At 38.4% G+C, this 21,951-nt stretch overlaps 1 protein-coding gene across 2 annotated transcripts; it reads right to left on the reverse strand.

Moving 5' to 3' along the window:
* Positions 1-313: 313 nt before the first annotated feature.
* Positions 314-17,522, reverse strand: LOC109074865 (protein shisa-6-like). Of its 2 annotated transcripts, XM_042776460.1 has the most exons (6): positions 16,776-17,522; positions 10,860-14,015; positions 10,510-10,667; positions 8,765-8,821; positions 5,944-6,129; positions 314-2,940 (listed from the first exon to the last, which is right to left on the reverse strand). In XM_042776460.1, the coding sequence occupies exons 2-6, from the start codon at positions 11,537-11,539 to the stop codon at positions 2,111-2,113; spliced, it is 1,911 nt and encodes a 636-aa protein (XP_042632394.1). In that variant the 5' UTR covers positions 11,540-14,015; positions 16,776-17,522; the 3' UTR covers positions 314-2,110. The 2 variants fall into 2 exon arrangements, with proteins under 2 accessions (XP_042632394.1, XP_042632395.1); XM_042776461.1 differs by lacking the exon at positions 8,765-8,821.
* Positions 17,523-21,951: the final 4,429 nt, after the last annotated feature.

A 21,951-nucleotide genomic window follows, 5' to 3' on the forward strand; every position in this document is an offset into this window, starting at 1 on the left:
CACACCTTGACATCAGAAGTCAGCGATATTACATCATCAGCACTGGCTTTGACATCTTCATGCGTTTTGTCTTTTCACTATGATTGCATCTGCTTTTTTTTGTCAAGTTACAAAGGTTAGAATCCACTGGAAACTCAAATATAAACAGAAAACAAGAATAAAAAATATTTCTAAAGTCACAGAGAAAATAAACAAAACAATATTTATAATTAAGAATATAATTAATATTTATGACTATATATATATATATATATATATATATATATATATATATATATATATATATATATATATATATATATATATATATATATATGCACATAAATTGGCATGTGTACATATTTGAACATTTGGGATTTAATTGATTTTTTTTTAACCTTTTTGTAACGTATTTAAATTCAGTTAAAGTTAATAAAAGCTTAAACATTGCGGAGTGATCTAAAATACTATATAATGGCCCAATAATCTTGCTCAGCAAGGTCGTTCTCAGACATTCCACCACAACAGTGTCCACTTGATGTGGAGACAGCTGAAAAACACAGAAATTACTAACAAAAAAGACATTTTTTCTTGAATATAATATAGATAAACAAGACATCTTTTTATCCTAAATTCTAACTCATCGTGTAGATAATAATGCATCTTAGTGTGACAGAGTGTTTGAAGTAGCTTTGCAGATTTTGTTCCGTTTTACTGTTTTGTACACTCATTGGCACACAGCCGTGTCACGGGAAAAGATAAAAAGCCGTCAGAACATGGAAGCACAGACACACATGTAGTTTCAGAATAGCCCTTGGATTAAATTGTCCATTGTATAACCAAACCCTTTCCCCTTAAACCCCTTAAAACAACAGCTCGGGTTGCAAATTAAGTGTGAAGAGTATGCTGTCTTATTTGACATTACTGCATGCCCATGATTAAATCTCACCTCTTAATGCCTATAAATAACAGGAAGTCATACAAAGCTGTTCTCTGATTGGTCAAACATGCAAGAAAGAGGCATGACTTCTATCAGATTTCAATGGCTGAATTAAATTTCCAAATGTCTGTCTCCTCAAGCATTTTTAGTCCAGACCTGATTTACCCATCAATATGACAGCCTTTTGAACAGCCAAAATGTTATTCACAATGAAAAAAAAAAAAAAAAAATCAAACACACAAGTATTCTTGTCAGCTTTGATTCACAGTCTCAGTATAAGAGGCTAAAAATTTCTGATCATCAATATAACACCCGTCTCCCAATTAAAATGTTTTCCTCCATTATACTCCATATGAATAAGCTCTAATATGGCTGATGGCATTTGGATTTATATTAACAGTGCAGACTAAAGAGTCAGGTCACAAAACGAGTGACATTTTTCAAGTCCTCGAGTTCTTCTCTCTGATGAATTACCAGTATTTTCTTCACTTGATGGCAAACTGCTTAATGTGCACAATACTCCCCAAGTCACTGCCAAGTCAAGTCAGATATGATTTGAGACTGGTCAAATCATTGTTTTCCGTGAGATAATTCAGTGTACTACTGGACACTTGTCAAGTTTCATCCAGTATATCTCATTGTATATCTCCCTTTATTTAAGTGATGAATGTGACACACCTCTTTGAGAATGACTTTGCGTTGAGTGAAACCAAAAATTTGGAGGCAAGGTCAACTGTATCATTGGATTCAGGAAAAAACTAATTAACGCCTAAAACAATTTTTTTACATCAGCTGTACTAACTAGATAAAACTTGGCCTATTCTAATAATGAATCTTTTCCTTTTGGTATCTCCTCAGATCATGTCTGAATAGCCATGCCATGGAAACTCTATTTGCTACTCACAGGTCAGAGGAGACCTGGGCCCTTCTTCACATTTCTATTTATTGAGAATTTGGCAATTTAGGGATTTACAGAATCACTTATGTTATAGTTTTTACATCCCTCTTTCTCTCAATAGCAATAAATTGTGTATTCCCTTCATATGGGCCTAATTTGTGACCACTTTCTTATGTCCTTCCTCCTTTCCATTCTTTGTTTCTGTCTTCAGCCTTTTTTACACTTCCCTCCCTTCGGCTTGCGCAATCACACCTCATCTATCCATCATCTCCTTACTATCTTTCTTTTTGCACTCACACGGTTACTTCGTTCTTGCTCCCCGTCCTCAGCGCCTGACTTCCACCGCCTACGCCCCCTCCCCCACCTCCTCCGGGGAGGAAATGCAGCTGTTCGATGGTGTTCTGGCGTTTCGTGGCGAAGGCCATCCGTCGAGCGCTGTGCGCCATCGCTCCGGGTCCTCCCCCAGAGCCATGGACCTCCCCCCATCCCAAAGTCCCGGCCCCGTGACCGGAGGACATGGTGGCAACTGTGTGGTCTTGCTCGCGGCCGGAGGTAGGGTGCGAATTCATTTTGATCATGTGATGGCGGTCAAGCGAGGGCGTCACACACACGTTCTGCTGGGATTGCGCTTTCTGGTGGTGGGTGAGACGGGACATGGTGGGCACCATCCCGCCGTAATCACCCATCATTCGCTCCTCCAGGCGGTCCGGAGACACTAGGAGGCGTTCGTGGGACTTGCGCAAAGTCTGGGTGTTGGAGCTCTTGCTGGTGGTCATGGGTTTGTAATACTGATGCTGCTGGTTCTTGGAGAGGCGTGAGAGAGTGTTCCCCTCCCCCAGCGCCAGAAGCTGGTCTTGGGACATCACCCGGCGAGGCGGTTTACTCATCGTCTCAAATGTGGGGTTGTACTGCGTCTGGGGTAATGGGTAGGGATTGGGGGTGGAAGTGGAACTGGGCATGTGGATGCGCGTGCGGGAAGTGTTTAGCGGGAGGGTACCTCGGGCACCCAGTGTGAAGTCACCACCCCAGGGCAGGTGGTGCTGGGAGGAGTGGAAGCTGGGTGGTGCATTGTCTGGCCTTCGCCTGGAGTTGTAATATCCAGAATATTCATCCAAGTTTTTCTCTGTAGTTAGGAAATATGAAAATTAGTTTCTTTCATAATTTTTGCCCATTACACCTGTCATTAACAAGCATTTTGGTGATCAGATTGCACTTGACCACATTTACAGTTTTTCTCAGTTGCTTTGGTGCATTTCTCAGATCAGAAATGAAATTCTCAAAACTACTTGTTCAACCTCCACATCATCTAGTCACTTGTGCACATCAAAAAAAGCAGTTTCTCATTCTTTTGAACAAGTTGCGATTGCTTTGGTACATTCATGCAATTGATAATGTACATTTATCTGTGGTTTCCTACATTATCAGTTGCTAATATCATGTTGCACAAAGTGTATTAAATACTTCTCTGTGCAATAGTCTTACCCCCCAAAACATCTAGTCTTTAGTTCATTGTATAAGTCATTAAATGCAAAATGGTTGATCTCATATTATCATATTATCATAATATAAGCATATTATCTATACATTTCTATTAGACTTTTTGTAAATTTGCCATGAATTGTGCAGGTGAATCTTGACTTTCACTAATGAATAGAATGTAGATCAGCTAATGATAAACCAGTTATCTAAAATAGCTCAAAGGTGCATCTAATGAACCTTCAATTGAGAAGCATAGTCATATATAGACAGAGGACAACACAAGAGTTACAAATTCTGACAATGGATATTTCCTCCCTGTTGGCCTTGTAAATCAACAGTAGCTCTGTGGCCAATGACATTTCAACCACGCCTTCTGCTTTTGGTCAGATTGAAGCCAGCCTCATCCACATAAATGAGGTTGTGAGATGGTTCACTTGACTCCAATTCAACATTGCAAAGATATTCATTGTAATGTAGATGCACCAAAGCAACAGAAAAACTGTAAACGATGCAATGTGATTGAACCTCTGATCTGGGACAGATGTAAATCACATTTAATGAAGGTGTAACATGCAAATGTGTTTTCTGCATTCAGCTATGCAAGTAATATGCAATGGTAAAAATAATCGGAAAAAAACAAACACTGCGTTGTGCAGATTTTTTTGGTAACCACACAATTAGGTTCAGTTCGTAAACAGATCATGCATTAGGCCTTATGAACAAACAATGAAAATTACTTTTACAGCATTTATTCATGGTGGTTAATGTTAATTTACTTGTATTTTTGTACTACTTTTTTATATTTCAATACTTAATATTTAATGTAAATAATGCATATATTTTAAAATGAACAAAGTATGTTAACATCAATATCTTAATGTTTTACAGTCGCTTTGGTACATTTCTTAAATCATCCTTGACATTTGCAAAACAGTAAGTGCATTTCTCAAAACAACTCGTACAAATAGCAAAACACCATGGATTACCTGCAAAAGCCAGTCTCTTGCTAAAAATCCTTAGTTAATCTCTTATAAATAAATATCTGTGTCAATGAACATGTCAGTGCCATTAGAATGAAATGTCCTTGTGTCATTATGTACGGATAAGTCAGTCAAATTTCTTAGTCATGTTGTCAATATAACAGTGTACTCTGGAGGGATATTCTGATGTAAACTGTGGCAACATTTTGGATGACAGTTACTGTATTGAACAGTATGCCATATGCTTATGTATGCCATATATCCATTTCAAAAGTACAAATTTACACATTACTGTATGTGGGATATTGATTGAAAGAGACTGGATAAAATTCCTAGTTACCCTTTTACTAGTGGTCTGACCAAAAAAAAACATTTACGATGTCATTGTGATATAGAAAAGGAAAAAGAAATATGGCCACAAAGATGAAAATAAGTCCACTGTCAGAATCTGTAACTCTTGTGTTGTCCTCTGTCTATACAGTACCGTATATGCTTTCCAATTGAAGATTCATGAGATGAAGCTTTGAGCTATTTCAGAGAAATGGTTTATCATTGGTTGATCTACATTCTCTTCATTAGTCAAGATTCACTTGCTAATTCATGCCAAATTTACAAAAAGTCTAATAATAATGTGTAAAAAAAAAAAAAAATGTGCTTGGCAGTTTATGACAACTAGATGAACCATTTTGCATTTAATGACTTATACGATGAACTAAAGAATAGATGTTTTGGGGGGTAAGACTATTGCACAGAAAACTATATAATCGATTTTGCGCAACATGACATTAGCAATTGATAATATAGGAAACTGCAGATAAATGTGCATAATCAATTGCATGAATGTACAAAAGCAATCGCAACTTGTTCAAAAGAATATGAAACTGGTTTTATGATGTGTATAAATGACTAGATGATGTGGAGGTTGAACAAGTAGTTTTGAGAATTTCATTTCTGATCTGAGAAATGCACCAAAGTGACTGAGAAAAACTGTAATAACAAAGAACAAGTATATATTTATGAATTCATTTTGAACTAGAGGCTATAAAAATGCATTCTCTTTAGTCTGATTATTTATCAATATTATTTAAACAAACTACAGGGCTCATAAAGAAAGGAAAAGCATGAAATGAGGAAAGAATTCTGAATTATCCATCAATGTTCACAAAATTAATTTAAATTCAGATTTAATTGATATAATTTCAGTTTTATATAACCTCTCTTGTATTATGTATGTGGAGATTTGCATTTTGTGTTGTAAAGTGAGATCACACCATGCAGTCACACTGGAGTTGAAGGTGTAAAATGTAATCTGGCTAAAATATACAGAGAGTATCCGGATATGAAATGTAAGGTAATGCTAGGTATAATAGAGGTTAATCTCAACCCTTTTTAAAAAAAACATTTTGACCGCAAGTCACCTTTTTGTTGTAGTAATTCCCAAATTCTTTCAATTATAGTTTTCAAGCATTGATTGAATATGAATATGATCAAAATGAAATATTTATCCCCAATCATGCTGATGAAATTATACATGTAAAAAATCTACAATGCCACAGGACATCCTTCCTTAAACAGCAGCAGTTGACCCCATGCTACACTCCCTCACAAAGACCCTCTGAGTAGTAACAGTTCTGAAATTACACACTCTTTTTCAGACGTACACTCACCTAGTCTCTTGAGGGAACTGTAACGGTTGAGCTCTGGTTTCATGACGGTCTCGTATGATGGAGGTAGCTGGGCAAGGTTGTGGAAAGAGTGAGAGAATGAAGGGTGAAAGCCAGAATTATTGTGCTTGCTGGACAGCAGTGTTCCTGTGGAGACCATCTGGGAGTTGTTCATGCGTGGAACTCGCTCTGAGAGAGAAGAACAAAAGACAATAAGACAAACACCAACAACTGATGTGTTCAAAGAATATCTATCTGGGTCGAATGTAGAATACATGTCTGATTAAATGTGGGTGACTGGAACACTGAAGCTGTATCCCAAGTCTCTAAATGACAAAGGCAGATGTCTAATAATTACCTAGAATACAATGGAGCTGGAGTATTTGTGTAGAGATATGTGACTACAATATTGTCTTCGTTGTTCCACTAAATTTAATATATCCTTATGTAATGGTAATATCCTTATTCATGTAGTAATTTGTTCCACAGACACTTGTATAAGTAATTTTCACTGCATGTACAACAGGGAGAGTCCCCCCGGAGCAACCTTGGGTTAAGCACTGCAGATTAAATGTAGTCAAGAGCACAGTGGTCACAGGGGATCTCAGCAACTCTCAGTTCATAGATCATCTTGCTGAGATTTATAACTTAGGTACCTTGGAGTTAGCAGTCCAATTCAGCCCACCAGCCCAAATTCACCATGGCAAGCAATTTGTGTTATTGTGTCTCATGAAGTTAAAGGCTTTTAATATTACTTCAGAATAAAACTGTTATGATTCTCACATATATGTTACATAATATTGTATGTAAATATCATACCTAATATAGCATATAATATATATATATATATATTGGCTTTACAAATTTCTTTCCACCACCCACCCTCCCAAAAGCAAAATAATAAAAGGAAAATTAATTAAAAAAATAACAGACAAAATGATTATTAAGAAATAATCTCTATCTGGCTTGTGAATATTTAGAAACTGAAATGACAATGCATTTTAAATTCAATTTTTAGTATGAATTGGAATTGAGGTAGCATGTAAAGAAATTAAACATTTCAACTTGAAAAAAATGTAAAGGGTCTTAAGGATTGGCAGATCATAGATCAGATCATAGAATGATACAATGATAGAACATATAACAATAGATAGAACGATAGACAGAATGATAAAACGATAGATAGAAAGTGACAGAATGATAGATAGAATGATATATAGATAGAACGATAGATAGGAGACAGAATGATAGAACGATAGATAGAATGATAGATAGAACGATAGATAGAGACAGAATGATAGATAGAATGATAGAACGATAGATAGATAGAATGATAGATAGAACAAGATAGAATGATAGAACAATAGATAGATAGAAAGAGACAGAATGATAGAGCGACAGATATAAAGAGACAGAATGATAAATAGAATGATAGAATGATATATAGATAGATAGATAGAACGATAGATAGGAGACAGAATGATAGAACGATAGATAGATTGTTAGAATGATAGATAGAACGATAGATAGAGACAGAATGATAGATAGAATGATAGAACGATATAGAATGTTAGAACGATAGATAGAACGATAGATAGAATTATAGAACAATAGATAGAAAGAGACAGAATGATAGAACGATAGATAGATTGTTAGAACGATAGAACGATAGATAGAGACAGAATGATAGATAGAATGATAGAACGATATAGAATGTTAGAACGATAGATAGAATGATAGAATTATAGAACAATAGATAGAAAGAGACAGAATGATAGAATGATAGAACGATAGATAGATAGAATGATAGAACAATAGATAGATAGAAAGAAAGAGACAGAATGAAAGATACAATGTTAGAACAATGGATAGATAGAATGATAGAACAACTGATAGAATTATAGAACGATATATAGATAGAATGATAGATAGAACAATAGATAGATAGAATGATAGAATGATATATAGATAGAACGATAGGTAGGAGACAGAATGATAGAATGATAGAACGATAGATAGAGACAGAATGATAGATAGAATGATAGAATAGATAGAAAGAGACAGAATGATAGATAGAATGATAGAACGATATAGAATGATAGAATGATAGATAGAACGAGATAGAATGATAGAACAATAGATAGATAGAAAGAGAGAATGATAGAACGATAGATAGATAGATAGATAGATAGATAGATAGATAGATAGATAGATTGATTGTTTGTTGATATAGATAGTTAGACAGAATGATAGATTGATTGATAGATTGATAGATTGATAGATAGATAGATAGATCGATAGATAGATAGATAGATAGATAGATAGATAGATAGATAGATAGATAGATAGATAGATAGATAGATAGATAGATAGATAGATAGATAATTTTTCATTTTGCCACTGTGAAAACAGAAGGTGCAATCCAGAACATCAGGATTTTTTCTCCCAATCTATTGGTTAAATTTCATATTCATATGCTTTCTTTTTATCATATAAGATAAACATAATTGAATATAAAACATACATAAACATGAAGAAAAGTAGCTTTTTTCTTCATGATTTTGGCATTCTGCTACTATGCATGCCAGCACATTTACTGAAGCTTTGGTGACTGGTGCAAACAGCGCTGGGTGCAGGACAAACAACAAGAAAATAGCTCAGGGTAGCGACAGAGTGGGAGGTCACGAGCAAACACACTCGAACCAACAAGACCAAGCCAAAGCAAAGGCAGTGACAAATACACACAGACAAATCTGAAGCTTTCTTACTAGCACTCTCACACAAGTGACACATTTGCACACTCTGCCTAAGCTCCTTGGCTTACCGATAGTAGCTGTGTGTTTAGGACTGGACCCAGTCTGGCCAAAACTGTGTTTCCCAGCTGCAAGAGAGCAGAGTGAATACTGATCCACTCCCAGTTCAAAAAATATATGCGAGGCCTCTTTGCATGTTTAATATCTCAACTTAGAAACAAGGTTTTCAGTGGCCTGCACCACTTTTTTCTTTTTTTTTGAGAATTTGCCAAATATGTATCAGTACTGCAAGTGAAAAACACAATGCAAAAATAACACTCCAGTTATAACGAATGAAGCAGTCTAGACTGCAAGCACGTATGTCAGTGATGCAGTTTTGTCATGCTGTACCACATCGCTTGCAGTGCAGTCATGTATATATATATTTTTTTATATTCTCACAACTTATTGGTGCCACTAAAAGACTCTCATCACTTATTGGACAGACTGCCTGCAGCACATTTAAAAAGCATGGGTTTCATTTAGCAATTGCAAACAAACATTGAAAACTTGAGAGTGAAAACAGACAATTCAAGACAAAATGGACTCAATCCTAAAAAGAACACCAACTGTGAAATCAGGACTAAATACCACAAACAATGAGGGGTGCATCCTCATAATATTATTCTTTTAATATATTTTTTTAATGAGAGCTTAATCAAATTTTACCTTTTGTCTCCCCAGTTTTAAACATTTGTCCACATCCTTGAGATTAATTATAGTGATTTTTTTTCCCTTGCATATGAAGTAATTTAAAACTTTTAAGCAAAGATTAAAGAAATTGCTAAAAAGTGACATTAAAGACATTTATAATGTTACAAAATATTTCTATTGCTGTTCTTTGAACTCATTTTCAAAGAATCCTGAAACATTGCATCATGGTTTTAAAATATTAAGCAACATTGAAAATAATATGTCTAAAGGATCATGTGACACTAAAGACTGGAGTAATGGGTAAGTTTTATTTTAAAATGTATTATATTGGAAAAAGTTATTTTACGTTTTAATAACATTGCATAATATTACTGTTTTAACTGTACTTTTGATCAAAAGTATCAAAATCAAAATGATCAAAAATGCTGCCTTGGTGAGCATAAGAGAGTTATTTTAAAAAGATTTAAAAATCTTACATACCTCAAACTTTTGAACATGTAGTGTGAATGTGTTTTTCAAATAACATTTAAGTTTAAATTCACTTTAATTACACTGTTTGGGAAAATGAAAACCATCTTTTAAAACATCACTTATTTAACCAGTCTAAGACATGTGTGTAATTGTTGGTTTCTGCATTCCTCAAAACCAGCTGATAAACAACTAGCATTACTACGAGATTTGTCTATTTTATTCACTGGCTGCTGATTACTCCTCACTTCCTGAAAGTTGCCCCCGAGCTTTATACTTTGAGGATTTCTATTTTAGATGTTAAGTCAATAACGCTTTAGCTTTAAAGGTGGACAACACCTCCTCCTTTACTTGCTGCTCTAGTTTCATGTGGTTAAATAGCAGCATTTGCTTCTGAAACAGAATTAATCTGACTCATTTCTGACACATCCTGTGTTCTACATTACCTCATACACTCACACTGTCGATCTGTCGACTAAATTATGCCTCCAGACTTAATTTCTGCACTGTTGTTTCTACAATTCAAACCCCCTTTCTACTTATATGTGATTCATACAAATTTATACACATTGTGATTACATCCATTATGCCCTTTGCATACAAATGAGCTTTTTATTCGTTCTAAAACTCTTATGAGTGGGTGAGATAGACTTACTCCGGTTGTCTTTGTTCTGGAGGATGGGAGCATAGAAGTTTTTCGATGTCCGCCCCAGCGTGCCCTCGCTGGAGGTGGCGGTTGTGAGGACCGTGCTGTTGTTCCTCTCTCCTTGCTGAACTGGACTGGACTGGTGACGCAGAATGTCCACCAGCGCTCTGAAGAGAGCGATATAAACAGTAAAAATGAAGGATGAGTGCATGACGGAATCAAAAGGCGAAAGCTGAAAGAATCTGACATCAAAATCACTACAGATCTCTTCAGATGGCAGTCACTGATGCAGACTCAGATGTGTACAGCATTGTCTCCTTCCACATCATGAGCCCGGCCATAATGGGCCTTTCACTCACCTAGGCATGTTGATGTCTCTGTTCCTCGGTCGTCGAGACAGTTTATGGAAGGCCACTTTAACCCCAATGGCCACAACCATGGTAAAAGAGATGACTCCCCCAATGACGTAAGCCGTGTTGTTGCTCTGTTGCTGCAGTGGGTCGAAATCTGGGTCGTGTCGGATGGGAGGCTCGGTGATGGGTCCCGCCGTAATGGCCCAAACAGGTGAGCGGTAATTAGTGCAGGAGTCTTGGTCTAGACGGCTGCGCTGGTGCTCGCAGCAGAAGCGATAATGGCAGGTGCCACAGCAGTAGATGTAGGTGCCCTTGGTGCAGTTGAAAGTGTTGTCAAACTGTCCCATCACATCGTAGTAGCCCTGACACACGTCCACGTCCACCAGTCGCCGAGGAGGAGGGGCGACCTGTGCGGCACCCAGCGGGGGCTTCAGGGCATCGGCCGTCACGTTGCGGGGTAGCATAATCTGTGGAAGGGGTCTCGGAGGGATCTCGGCTGCCTCGGGCTCTGCTGCCATGGCAGCGGCCTCCTTGCCCTGCACATCGGGCTGAGGGAACTTGCGGCTGCGTCCTCGCAACAGAAGCAGCACCGGGCCCCCATTCACGGAGGAGCGTTCCGAGGTAATAGTCACTGTGTAGACCACAGTTCCAAACAGGAAGAAAAGCAAGATGGCAGCGGGTGGCATCTTGATACAAGGGGCTTTAATTTATCAAAGATGAAAAAAAAAATGTGAAGCCTTAGTACAAAAGACTTCTACAAAAAGCTGATGTCTATCAAAAGTTGCAAGTCAGTGTGGCAATATATAAGACATGTAGACAAGTTAATCTCTCTTTCACGTGTGCATACACTAGTATGCAAATTATTTAATATGCAAAATGCACATCCAAGTGCGGGAGTCTGGGTTAAAGAAAAAAGTATGAGACTCAGTTAGGGTGTAAACATATTTCTGAGGAAATTATTAACAAGAATGAGGTAAATCTATATACACGTTTTATGCTTAATGTGTGAGAGCTGGAATTTTTGAAAATTTTGATTTGGCACAAAATTAAAAATTTGGAATCTTCTCAATGAACAATTTCTATAAAACAACAGCTTTAAATATATGAAAATGGCTCAGATGAGAAACAAAAGGAACAAATATTTGACTCTTGACTTTTGTTGCAAGCAATTTAGTCGTGTAAACAAAATGTATATTTTAACAATGTAAACCTTTTAAAGTGTCAGAAAGTCGAAGTCATGGGTGCAGCTTCTTCTTAAAGGTGCTTTGTTTAAGTCTGTGTAACTGAACTGATCTATGGCACTAACAATTCATTCAAGACTCAATCTGAGTTCACCTTATGGGCAAAATGTAAACATTTCTGTTCGAGTGTAAACTATGTCTCACCAAATGTTCTCTATTCTGGTTGGCACTTCAGTTGTCAACTCACTAAACAACCGTATAGAAAGAAACAGTTAGTAGTACTCAGCTATTCCATTGACTTGTAAACAACTGTCATCTTCAGCTCCAAGAACTGATGTTGTCTTGTAAACAAATCTCAGTTTTGCAATGAGAATGTCTTGTGAGACTAACAAGAATACCTTTCAAGGTCACTGAGGTTCTGTTGTGCAGACCACATAATCAGGCTAACAGTGTCAGTTCTCAAGAAAAATACTAAGTACTTCATCTTTTCGAGTTTCAGAAGGAAGTCATTGAGGCTAGAGATAAAGGTAAGACGAAGCAATGAATGAGCAAGTGTTCAGAAATGGGAAAGAGCTGATCTTTTCTCTAAAGGCGGCACCACGGGACAAAGGCTCATTACGAAGGCTTTAGAAGAGTGTATGTCGGTTAGGGCACTCACGAAGTGTAACAAGCAGCATGTAAATATTAGTTTCTGGTTTGATGACACAAGTCAGGCCAGAAAGGAAGAAGTGTTCAGGAAAGGAAGAGAGAAAATGGAAGGTTGAAGTTTGAGGGTCTATGTGTGTTGGACCCTCTTGCGTGAGTGTCTCTGCTCTGGATTTAGCTCAGCCCAACAGAATAAAACAAATGGGGGCTTGGGCCCAGTTCTGGCAGGACAGCATGGTTGAGCCCACTGAACAGGCATGAAGTCAGGATTCATCCGTCAATGTGGAACACGTGGATATCGTCAAGCAGTCACACCAAAGATCTATCCTAACTATTAAAAAGCCTCTTTTCAAGTAGTGTGACAACTTTAAACGTCGTCCCACTGTCAAGACAGTAAACGCGTCAATGGCTCGCTGGTGAATATGGCAGATCACGGAACGTCAAACCTGGACCAATGTTAAACATGCACACCTCTAAAGATATTATTGAAAATACCCATGCACCTGATCTTTCAGAATGACCAAGCTGAATCCTCGCAATGATGGCAGGGATCTTGACGTTAGTATGGCTATGAGATGTATGGCTTCAGTATCTAAACCCTTCAGAGACTTTTGAGGGAGAAGTAAACAAGATGGATGACTAAAGAGATCTGATGGAGAGGAAGATTTAAACGGGCCTTTGTGAGAGGAACAGACGACTAATCAACAGAATTAGCAGCAGCTCAATTTGGAAAGTTTAATGAGGCTTGTGCCAGCCATCCATAAGCCCATCCATCCATCCATCGAGCAATCGATCAGGAGCCAAACTCTTTCAGGTTAATGCATTTGTATCGGCCACTCTTACATAAAGCATGTTTAACCAATAATGCACTGTTCTCCCTATTTTGGGGATCAAAAGCTGCTTGTTGTTTTTTACTTAAACTAAGTGATGGACATATAAACTTTCCACCTTGGGAACCATTACATGCTATTATAGTTAAAAAGACTAATAGGGAAGATAAGGTAAAAATTGTGAACTAATGTTGGTGTAAATTGAGTTTCAATGGCTTAAATGGATCAACAAAAATGCAAAAATACTAGTGAAATAATTTCTTGCTTCTGGTTGGCACGGTTAGTGTTTGGCACTGGTTTTGGTAGCAAAAAGTCAAAGAGAAAATCTTCAATCTGTGCAAATCAACATCCTTTCAAAAAGCCCCTGGCTCACAAAAACAGTGATAGTTCATCTGCTTTAGAAAAGAAGACGACTTGTATTCCTGGCCAGGACTCCAGTCATTTTCATCCAGGCTGATGGCTCTTTTTCTTGGCTTCTGTTTTCCTTTGTTAGTCTTAGATTTTCACTGAAAAACAAAAGAAAGTTAAGAATGAATCAAACAACTAATCTGCAATGAGCTCATTTGTCCATCAGAAACTTGGAGTAATGTGGAAGTAGAATGAAAAATGAAAAAGATCTTGTTATTAAGGAGTCTTGGGCACAACACACAGCAATGCATTGTTTACAAGTGCCAATCTATGTCACAAAGTGCATTAATCGTGCTTTAAATGCAACTCATCCTCTAAAAATTTAAAGTCAGTAGTAATAGTTTTACAGTATTATACAGTATATAAACAATTTTTCTTATATTTCTCATTTAAAATAACTGTACTGGGCAATTATATATATATATATATATATATATATATATATACATTATCTCTCTCTCTCTCTCTCTCTCACACATATATATATACATATATATACCATAACAGTGATATAAAATTACTCACTCTTTTGGTTATTATTCTGACATATATGTACAAATTCAACAAAGCAATTACGACAATCAATAATCTATTTAAAACTATTTAAACAATAATGTCAAATTTGTGCATTCAGATTCGATTATATTTGTATGTTGTTTCTTTACAACAAAATCAAAGTCATCCAAAATAATATGGCTCTGAATCACATCATCCTCCACGATCAACAATGTGCAAAGTGTATGCAATATGTACACCATATTTCCTGCATATAGTAGTGCGACCTCAGCTTTCTCACATACTGAGTCACACGTTACAGCAGTGAATAACATGCATATGTTAGCATAGCTGATGCAATACAGTGAATCTTAAACCCCCAATGACAGCACCGGGCACAAAAAAGCAGTACAAAACAGTGTAAGTGCAACTAAAAAGGCTTGTGGGAACATACTTAAGGCTTAATACATTCAAAGTGGTGCAGCTGTGGATGAAGGGAGATAGGAAGCAGGGGGCGACATGGTCGCCGCGATTTTCCCAAGTAAGACATGTTCCTGGATCAACATTACTGTTCAAAAATATAGGCCTAACCCAATCCCCTACCCAGAATTTATTCCTAAAATCAGAGGGAAATGATAAGTAAATAACAAGGGTGTAGAAGCATCTAACCCTGATTGTAAGACTAAAACTGACATTTCTTGAAAACTTATTCCTCGATTCTGATTGGTTGATTGGAACGTTGTTCCAGGATCAACAAAAATGTTGATCCAGGAACATGTTGTACTTGGTGAAATCACGTTCACTGGGGTGACACAGCCACAGATGTGTGCTGAGTGGGGGGTTGGCAGGGCAGAGAGAGACCCTATTGAGAGGAGGAGAGAAGACAGTAAGGATGCAGGGATGGGGGAGGACGGGTCTTTGGGACCAAGGACCCTTAAGGAACAAGGGATGAGAAAAAAAGAGCAAGGCTACGCACCTTTCAACAACCTCTATGCAGCAACCAAGTGCGTCTTATGCCCTTTCATTTTACAGCGTGCTTTACGCTCACCGAGTCGCCTCTTTTACGGAGTTGCCATCGGCAACGCCTTGTGTGGCTAATGATGTGAAGTGAGGAGACAGAGTCCTGGAAGCACGGGCTGCCTCACAGATGTGCGCTACAGCATCTGCACATCCTCCTCTGACACACATGCACACTAACTCTCCAAAGAGGGCCTGCCACACTACAGGCTCTCATCCTTCCTTCTCTCTCATACACTCTTTATTTTTCTCTATCTGTTTGTTAGAGCGTGGGTCGAATGTGTTCTCTTAGAATAGCTCTGCTGCAGTGAGTGAGATAGAGAAGGATGTGACATTGAGATGAGCAGATGGATCACCTCGCTTAGTTTGCTTGTTTCATCCTCCCTTTGCGGTAAATATCCTACATACTTCTTCCTATAAGCGAGCACAATACACATCTCCACTCAGCCACCTCTTCCTCTCCATTCCCCTCCTCATCATCATCACCATCAGCCCTGTTTCTCTGACTCAGGACGATGGGAGGCATCTGTCCCATCCACAAACAGGTGCAGATGACAGATGTCAAGCCAATATGCATCCCATTACCATTTTACGAGCGAGCACACACCGAAATGGGGAAGGAGGTATGAAGGGCAGAAAGAGGACAGTAGGCCTTGGTAGACTAAATGAAAGTAGCTTAGGATTTTAAAAGTCTGTTAGTTAGCAACAAGTCCTAGTACAAAAAAAGCTTTGTGTTGTCATTCACAGATAGACACAAACAAAATAAATGAACAAAGACATCTGTCATTTGATACGCAAAAAAATTTAAGGATTTGCTTAATTATATGCATTTTGCAACATTTGGATGCTTAGAAGTAACACAAGCCGTTAACAAACAAACATGCTTGTTTTTCCATCACGGTGAGGACTTTCCATTGACTTCTTTTGTTGTTACACTGACATAATTATATTTTCAGCCCCCACCCCCTAAACTTACCTTTTTAGGACACCTATTTGCAGTTTTAGGTTTTCATTTAGACATTACTCAGTATAGAAATCCTAACCCCCCTCCCACAAGCAAACACTACACACAGCAGCATCATGGCAGATCTTAGGGAGGAAATTAAAATTCCAGTGGCGGACGACACACGCTGTGCGACACCAATCCCCATTACATGTATCCATTTCCAGATCTCATGTTCGTTATGAATATTCCCTATTTAGCTCATAATAAATATCTTCACATACAGCAATAAAGCAAAAACCGAAAAGCAAAGGCTATAATGAGCGCGCGATGTGTATGCCATCCTCGCGCACGTTGCAGCAGTAGCCGCATCAGATGGGAACAAAATGAAGGCACGTCTTACCTGCGTGTGTATGCGTGTGTTGCAACAGCTGCCCGCTTTGAATCTGTGGAAAATGATGCGGAGACTGAAGGAAATGTGACAGAATAACCGTTCAAAGTTATTGTTGCCCCTCTCTTGGCTGACAGCAAATTGAATGAGATGATGCAGCACGCGCAGTATTCACAGAGATGGGGTCTTGCGTTTCTTTACAGCTCTTGGTTCGTAGAAAAAGACGCAGTTTTGTGGCATTGGCAATGGGAAAGTATCTAATTTGAAGGCGAATAACATCTCCACTCGGTGGTCTACAAAAAAAAAATGTCAGTTTCAAAATATAGTTTTCATTGAGTCACAAGTCATAAAAAGATGAAAGGAATACGTGGACGTCCAAATATTTGCAAAATATCAACCATGCGTATTTTACAGTCCAATGAGAAAAGAAAACGCATAATACTCCGTGCATCCAGGTAAAAATAGCTTCTTTTTCATATAAAACGCTATTGACTAAGCACAGTCTAATCCGTATGTTGCCAAATAAGCATTAAACGCCTGATTAATTAGACGCGCCCGATAATATCCGTTTCCCTACTATTTATATGACCGTATTATTCCGCTTTCAACACAAATTCAATGGGCTCCACACTCACTAAGAGATCTACCTCCGCGCCACGGAAACACAATTGCTCCCACAAAGGTCCGCTTCGTTCAGTTTACATCAATTGATTGGAGCGAACAGATGCTTGCACGTGGTTTCACTTGCTAAATGTTGGAAATGATCTGCCAATCGCTGGCACGCGTTATTGGCCGAGAACGTGTTTTCTGCGCGCGCTGGGTTTTTAGGGAAAATCAACTGACGCTCGTGCTCAGACTGGCAAGTGCTCACGAGATTGTAGCGCGCGAGAATTAATAAAACTCCTTAACACGGCCTAGATTTTAACTTATTTTGTGTCTGAGAGAAATTAATAACAGGATGAGTTCAGCTAATAGAGTTTAGCTCTTCCATTTGCGCGATAGAAATGTATATAACAAGTGTTGTGCCATTGGTTGCTGTGGGTAACCGCAGCATCCCTTGACAATAATGGATCTGGATTGATGTCACTTTTTTAGCTGAATCTCATGAAATCTATCAGCCCTTACGAAAAGTAACCATGGTTTTATTATAGTAAAAGTGTAGTAGCCATGGTTCACTATATCAAATGGTTTCTCCCGTTGCGTCAGGGACACTTATGGGGATTATGGTGTATGTTCTTTTTGCTATGCTTGTTTTTTTTGTCTTTTAGTTCGTTTTTTATTCAGTTGGAGCCCCTGCCCTATAGAAGTGGTGGAACCGACCGCTATATAAGTAAGCTCAGAACTCCATTTGTCAGAATTTTTCTCCTTCAGTGTGAAGATCATCTCCTCGCTGGACTCTCAAAGCCTACTACTCGCCATCAAAGAGCTGTGGCAGCGGGAAGACGCTTTACTTCAGCACCTTCTCCCCTGCGGCTATCCAGCAATCACAAAGAGCACATTTTTTAGAGCAAATTTCCTCTGCGTTGTTGCAAATGCCAAGCTGAGGCTGTGCTCACTGAGACGGACTGCTCTCACTGCGAGAGCATGAGTCTCGCCCTTCTTCGTTCACTGATCGCCTTCTTCAATTAGGGTGTCCCCACCCTTTGTGCTCTCCCGTTTCTCCCCTTCCAGCTGCCTCAGAGGAAAAAAAAGGGGAGTCACAGGGCTGAGCAACCGGGTTCGAGTGATCTCACTCCGGCACAGGTCCCGCGTGCTTCACTCTCCCCACAGCACTTTGGTCTGCCAGTGTCTTTTTCATGTGAGGATCAGAGGAGAATGCTGTCACACTATATCACTGACAGCTTTAGATTCGGAGGATTGGGCATGCCCTTGAGAGGATCCTGGCACCCTTCTCCCCAATGAGTTATCATGGGCCAGCGCAGATAGCGAACTGATTTGCATCTTCACCAAGGATGTGGAGAATCTTGGCTTAGAATGGTTGGTTCTGGAAGAGCCTGCTCGCAGCAGCTTAGACGATCGATGCTCACTGGGCCGTCGTCAACGAACCTCCCGCCAGAGACCAGTGCCCTTTTTACGAGTTTACGATGAACTTACCAAGGCGTGGTGTGTCCCTTACATGGCACACATCCACTCTTCTAATTCTGCCACCCTCACCTCCATTGACTAACAGCTAAGGCTGTGCACCCATCCAGGCCCAGCAGGCCCATTGTGGCTCTAGTGTGCAGGCTTTAAGTGACTGGCCAAGCTGGCTCAGAGCTTCACACTATGGTGGTGCTTCAAGTGTTTAAAGCCAAACTCCTCCATGAATTGGATGAGTCTAGCCCTATGTTTTGGCATTTTCGCCCTTGTTACAGTAGGACAGATCATAGCTGATAGGAAGCAAAGTGGGAGAGAGACAGGGGGACAGGATCAGGAAAGGTCCTCGAGTCGGGACTCGAACTCGGGACGCCCGTAGCGCAACAGCACTGTATGTTGGCACGCTGCCCACAAAGCTATAGCTGCCGACATCTGGCCCTATTAATGATGCTTTTAAGGAGCTGCGCACAGCAACCAACCTGGCTCTGTGCGCTACTAAGTCGATTGTGCAGGTAATCAGCAGGGCCATGGACAGCTTGGTGGTGCTTGAGCCTCACCTTTGACTGGATTTGAAGGAGACCCAAGATGCAGAAAAAGTCACCATTCTCGACTCCCGTATGGGGTTATTCGGCCCTGCCGTGGATGGATTTGCAAAGTGCTTCACTGAAGCACAAAAGTCATTGCAGATCATGCGTCACACCATATTTAAATTAGAATGTATTTAATTCTAGTATTTGTCTTTGGAAAAATGAAATGACAAAAATTACCCTATTGCATTAATGAAAATTATTTTAATGAAAATGAGAATTAAAAAAACTAGTAGAATAAATTTTAAAAATTAAAAAAACATGATAATTGGGGTGGGCGATGAAAATTATATTCGATATAATAAACTATCTTTTATATCTTTTAAAAATATTTTTGTTGTCATTATTATTATATTAAAAATATATTATATAATGTATTATTTTTATTACTATTATTATTACTAATTAGTAATTATTATTATTATTACAATTAAACTATCAAGCTATTCTTCAGACAAAGTTAGACAATAAAAAAGCACTGCATCTAGCTAGTAAACATGTCAAGCGGTGACAGCAATCTGACATGATATATATTTAAAACCATTTTTCTTACTAATTATTGTATCATAATTACACCTGATGCTTTATTAGATTTTTTTTTTCTGTTTTACCATATTAACTGAGAAACTTCTTGAAAAAAAAAAAAAATCCCCCACAAAAGACTATTTAAATGACCTGCAAAAAGGTCCTCCTAAGTAATTAAAATAACTGAATGTTGATTGTGATTGTAAAACCACTTGGCCTAAAGTGAACGTATTAACTCTCTCACTAGTAGTTCTAACAGCAGAGATGCCAGGCTGCATGCATGTAAAGTCTTCAGAAGCTGGCATTGGTTATCTCACATCGTGGAAAAGGCAAGACGGTTAAGGAGGCTTTCTGGAGGAGACAGCATTGTTCTCAATTAACATACTGCAGTCTGAAGGCAACACACTTTAGGACATTGGGCTATGAGCATTCCGATCTGCAGTGACGTGAGAGCGAATGTTTGTATTTGGGGCATGACATGACTCCCTGTGTTGCTGGAGGCAATGGTGGGGTTAGTCTTGTCACTGTGGGAGCTTCATGGTAGTGAACCTGCCAGAAGTGCTCATAGCCTTCGCACACACATGTAAACGCACACAAACGCGCTCTCACACACAGCCAGATGACTCAAACACTCCTGCAGCTGCTGGCCCAAACCAAATGCGTCACAGAGCCACACACAAAAATAATCAGACACAAAAACATGGAATCACACACTCACACATGCGTGAACAGTTGAAAAATGTGAAAAACAGGTTCAGGTGTGGGAAAAGTTCAAGGATGGTGCATAAAGCAGCACAAAGCCTAAAGAATTTGGATGCTACCGCAAGGTCTCCTGTGATGGCAAAGCTTGATTTTCAGTAGCAATTACTCAGTCTTCAGCATCACGTGAAACTTCAGAAATCATTCTAATATGTCTTAAAAGACATTTCGGTAACACTTTAAACTGTTGCAACTGTTCCATTAGTTAATGTTAGTTGATGTATTAACTAACGTGAACCAACAATGGACAATACATTTATTTCAGTATTTATTAATCTTTGTTCATTTTAATGAAAATACAGCCATCATTGTTAGTTTGTTAATTCACAGTGCATTAACTAATGTTAACAAACACAACTTTTGATTTTAAAAATGCATTAGTAAATGTTGAAATTAACATTAGCTATGATTAATAAATGCTGTAGAAGTATTGTTAATGCTTAGTTCATGTTAACTAATGTTAAATAATGAACCTTATTGTAAAGTGTTACTGACTTATACATTTTAAACATGGTTATGCTACTTAACTGGAAATTGTGGTATTTTTTGGCATTCCTCAAATAAAATAAAAACAATAATAACATAATAAATATCTTTGATGAAAAGTGACAGTAATTTATTGCATCCTTGCAGAATAAAAATTTTAATTAAAAATTAAAAAAAAAAAAAATTCTGACACCAGACTTTTTATACTAATACACAGATCACTGAATACAAGTTTGTTTTGTATTTAACCAGCAATGCAAGTGATTTCTACATTTAACCAACTTACCCTTTTTCTTAATAAGCCAGAGACTTAAGCGTCGCTCACTAACAAATGCACAGACCGGAAGCCAGTCTAGAACAGCTTATGTAATGTGGAGTGAGAGATTTCTCCTTTGCACTCTCAAGCGTTGCTGCTTCAGCTAAATTTTCTCACTAGCGAGAAACCATAAGCAACATGAACCAAGAGAAAACACAGATGCTCTGACTTTCAAAACCAGCCTTCGCCCTCTTTCCACCCTGCAAAGAAATTCAAGCTGAAGGATACAAACAGTGAAAAGCCCCAGTGCTGTTGTACTGTATATTAACACTCTTGGAACAGCACTCGAGGACTGGAACTAACTGAATTATAATGGGACTAAATTAAAATGATAATCAATTTCTTCACAAGGCAGTAAACAAATTAAGTTACTGGAGACAGTCTCATGAGAACAATGCAATTCAAAACAGATGCTCAGCGATGATGAAAACCCAGACAC

This window comes from Cyprinus carpio, chromosome A19, assembly GCF_018340385.1.
Source record: "Cyprinus carpio isolate SPL01 chromosome A19, ASM1834038v1, whole genome shotgun sequence".
Taxonomy (NCBI): Eukaryota; Metazoa; Chordata; class Actinopteri; order Cypriniformes; family Cyprinidae; genus Cyprinus; species Cyprinus carpio.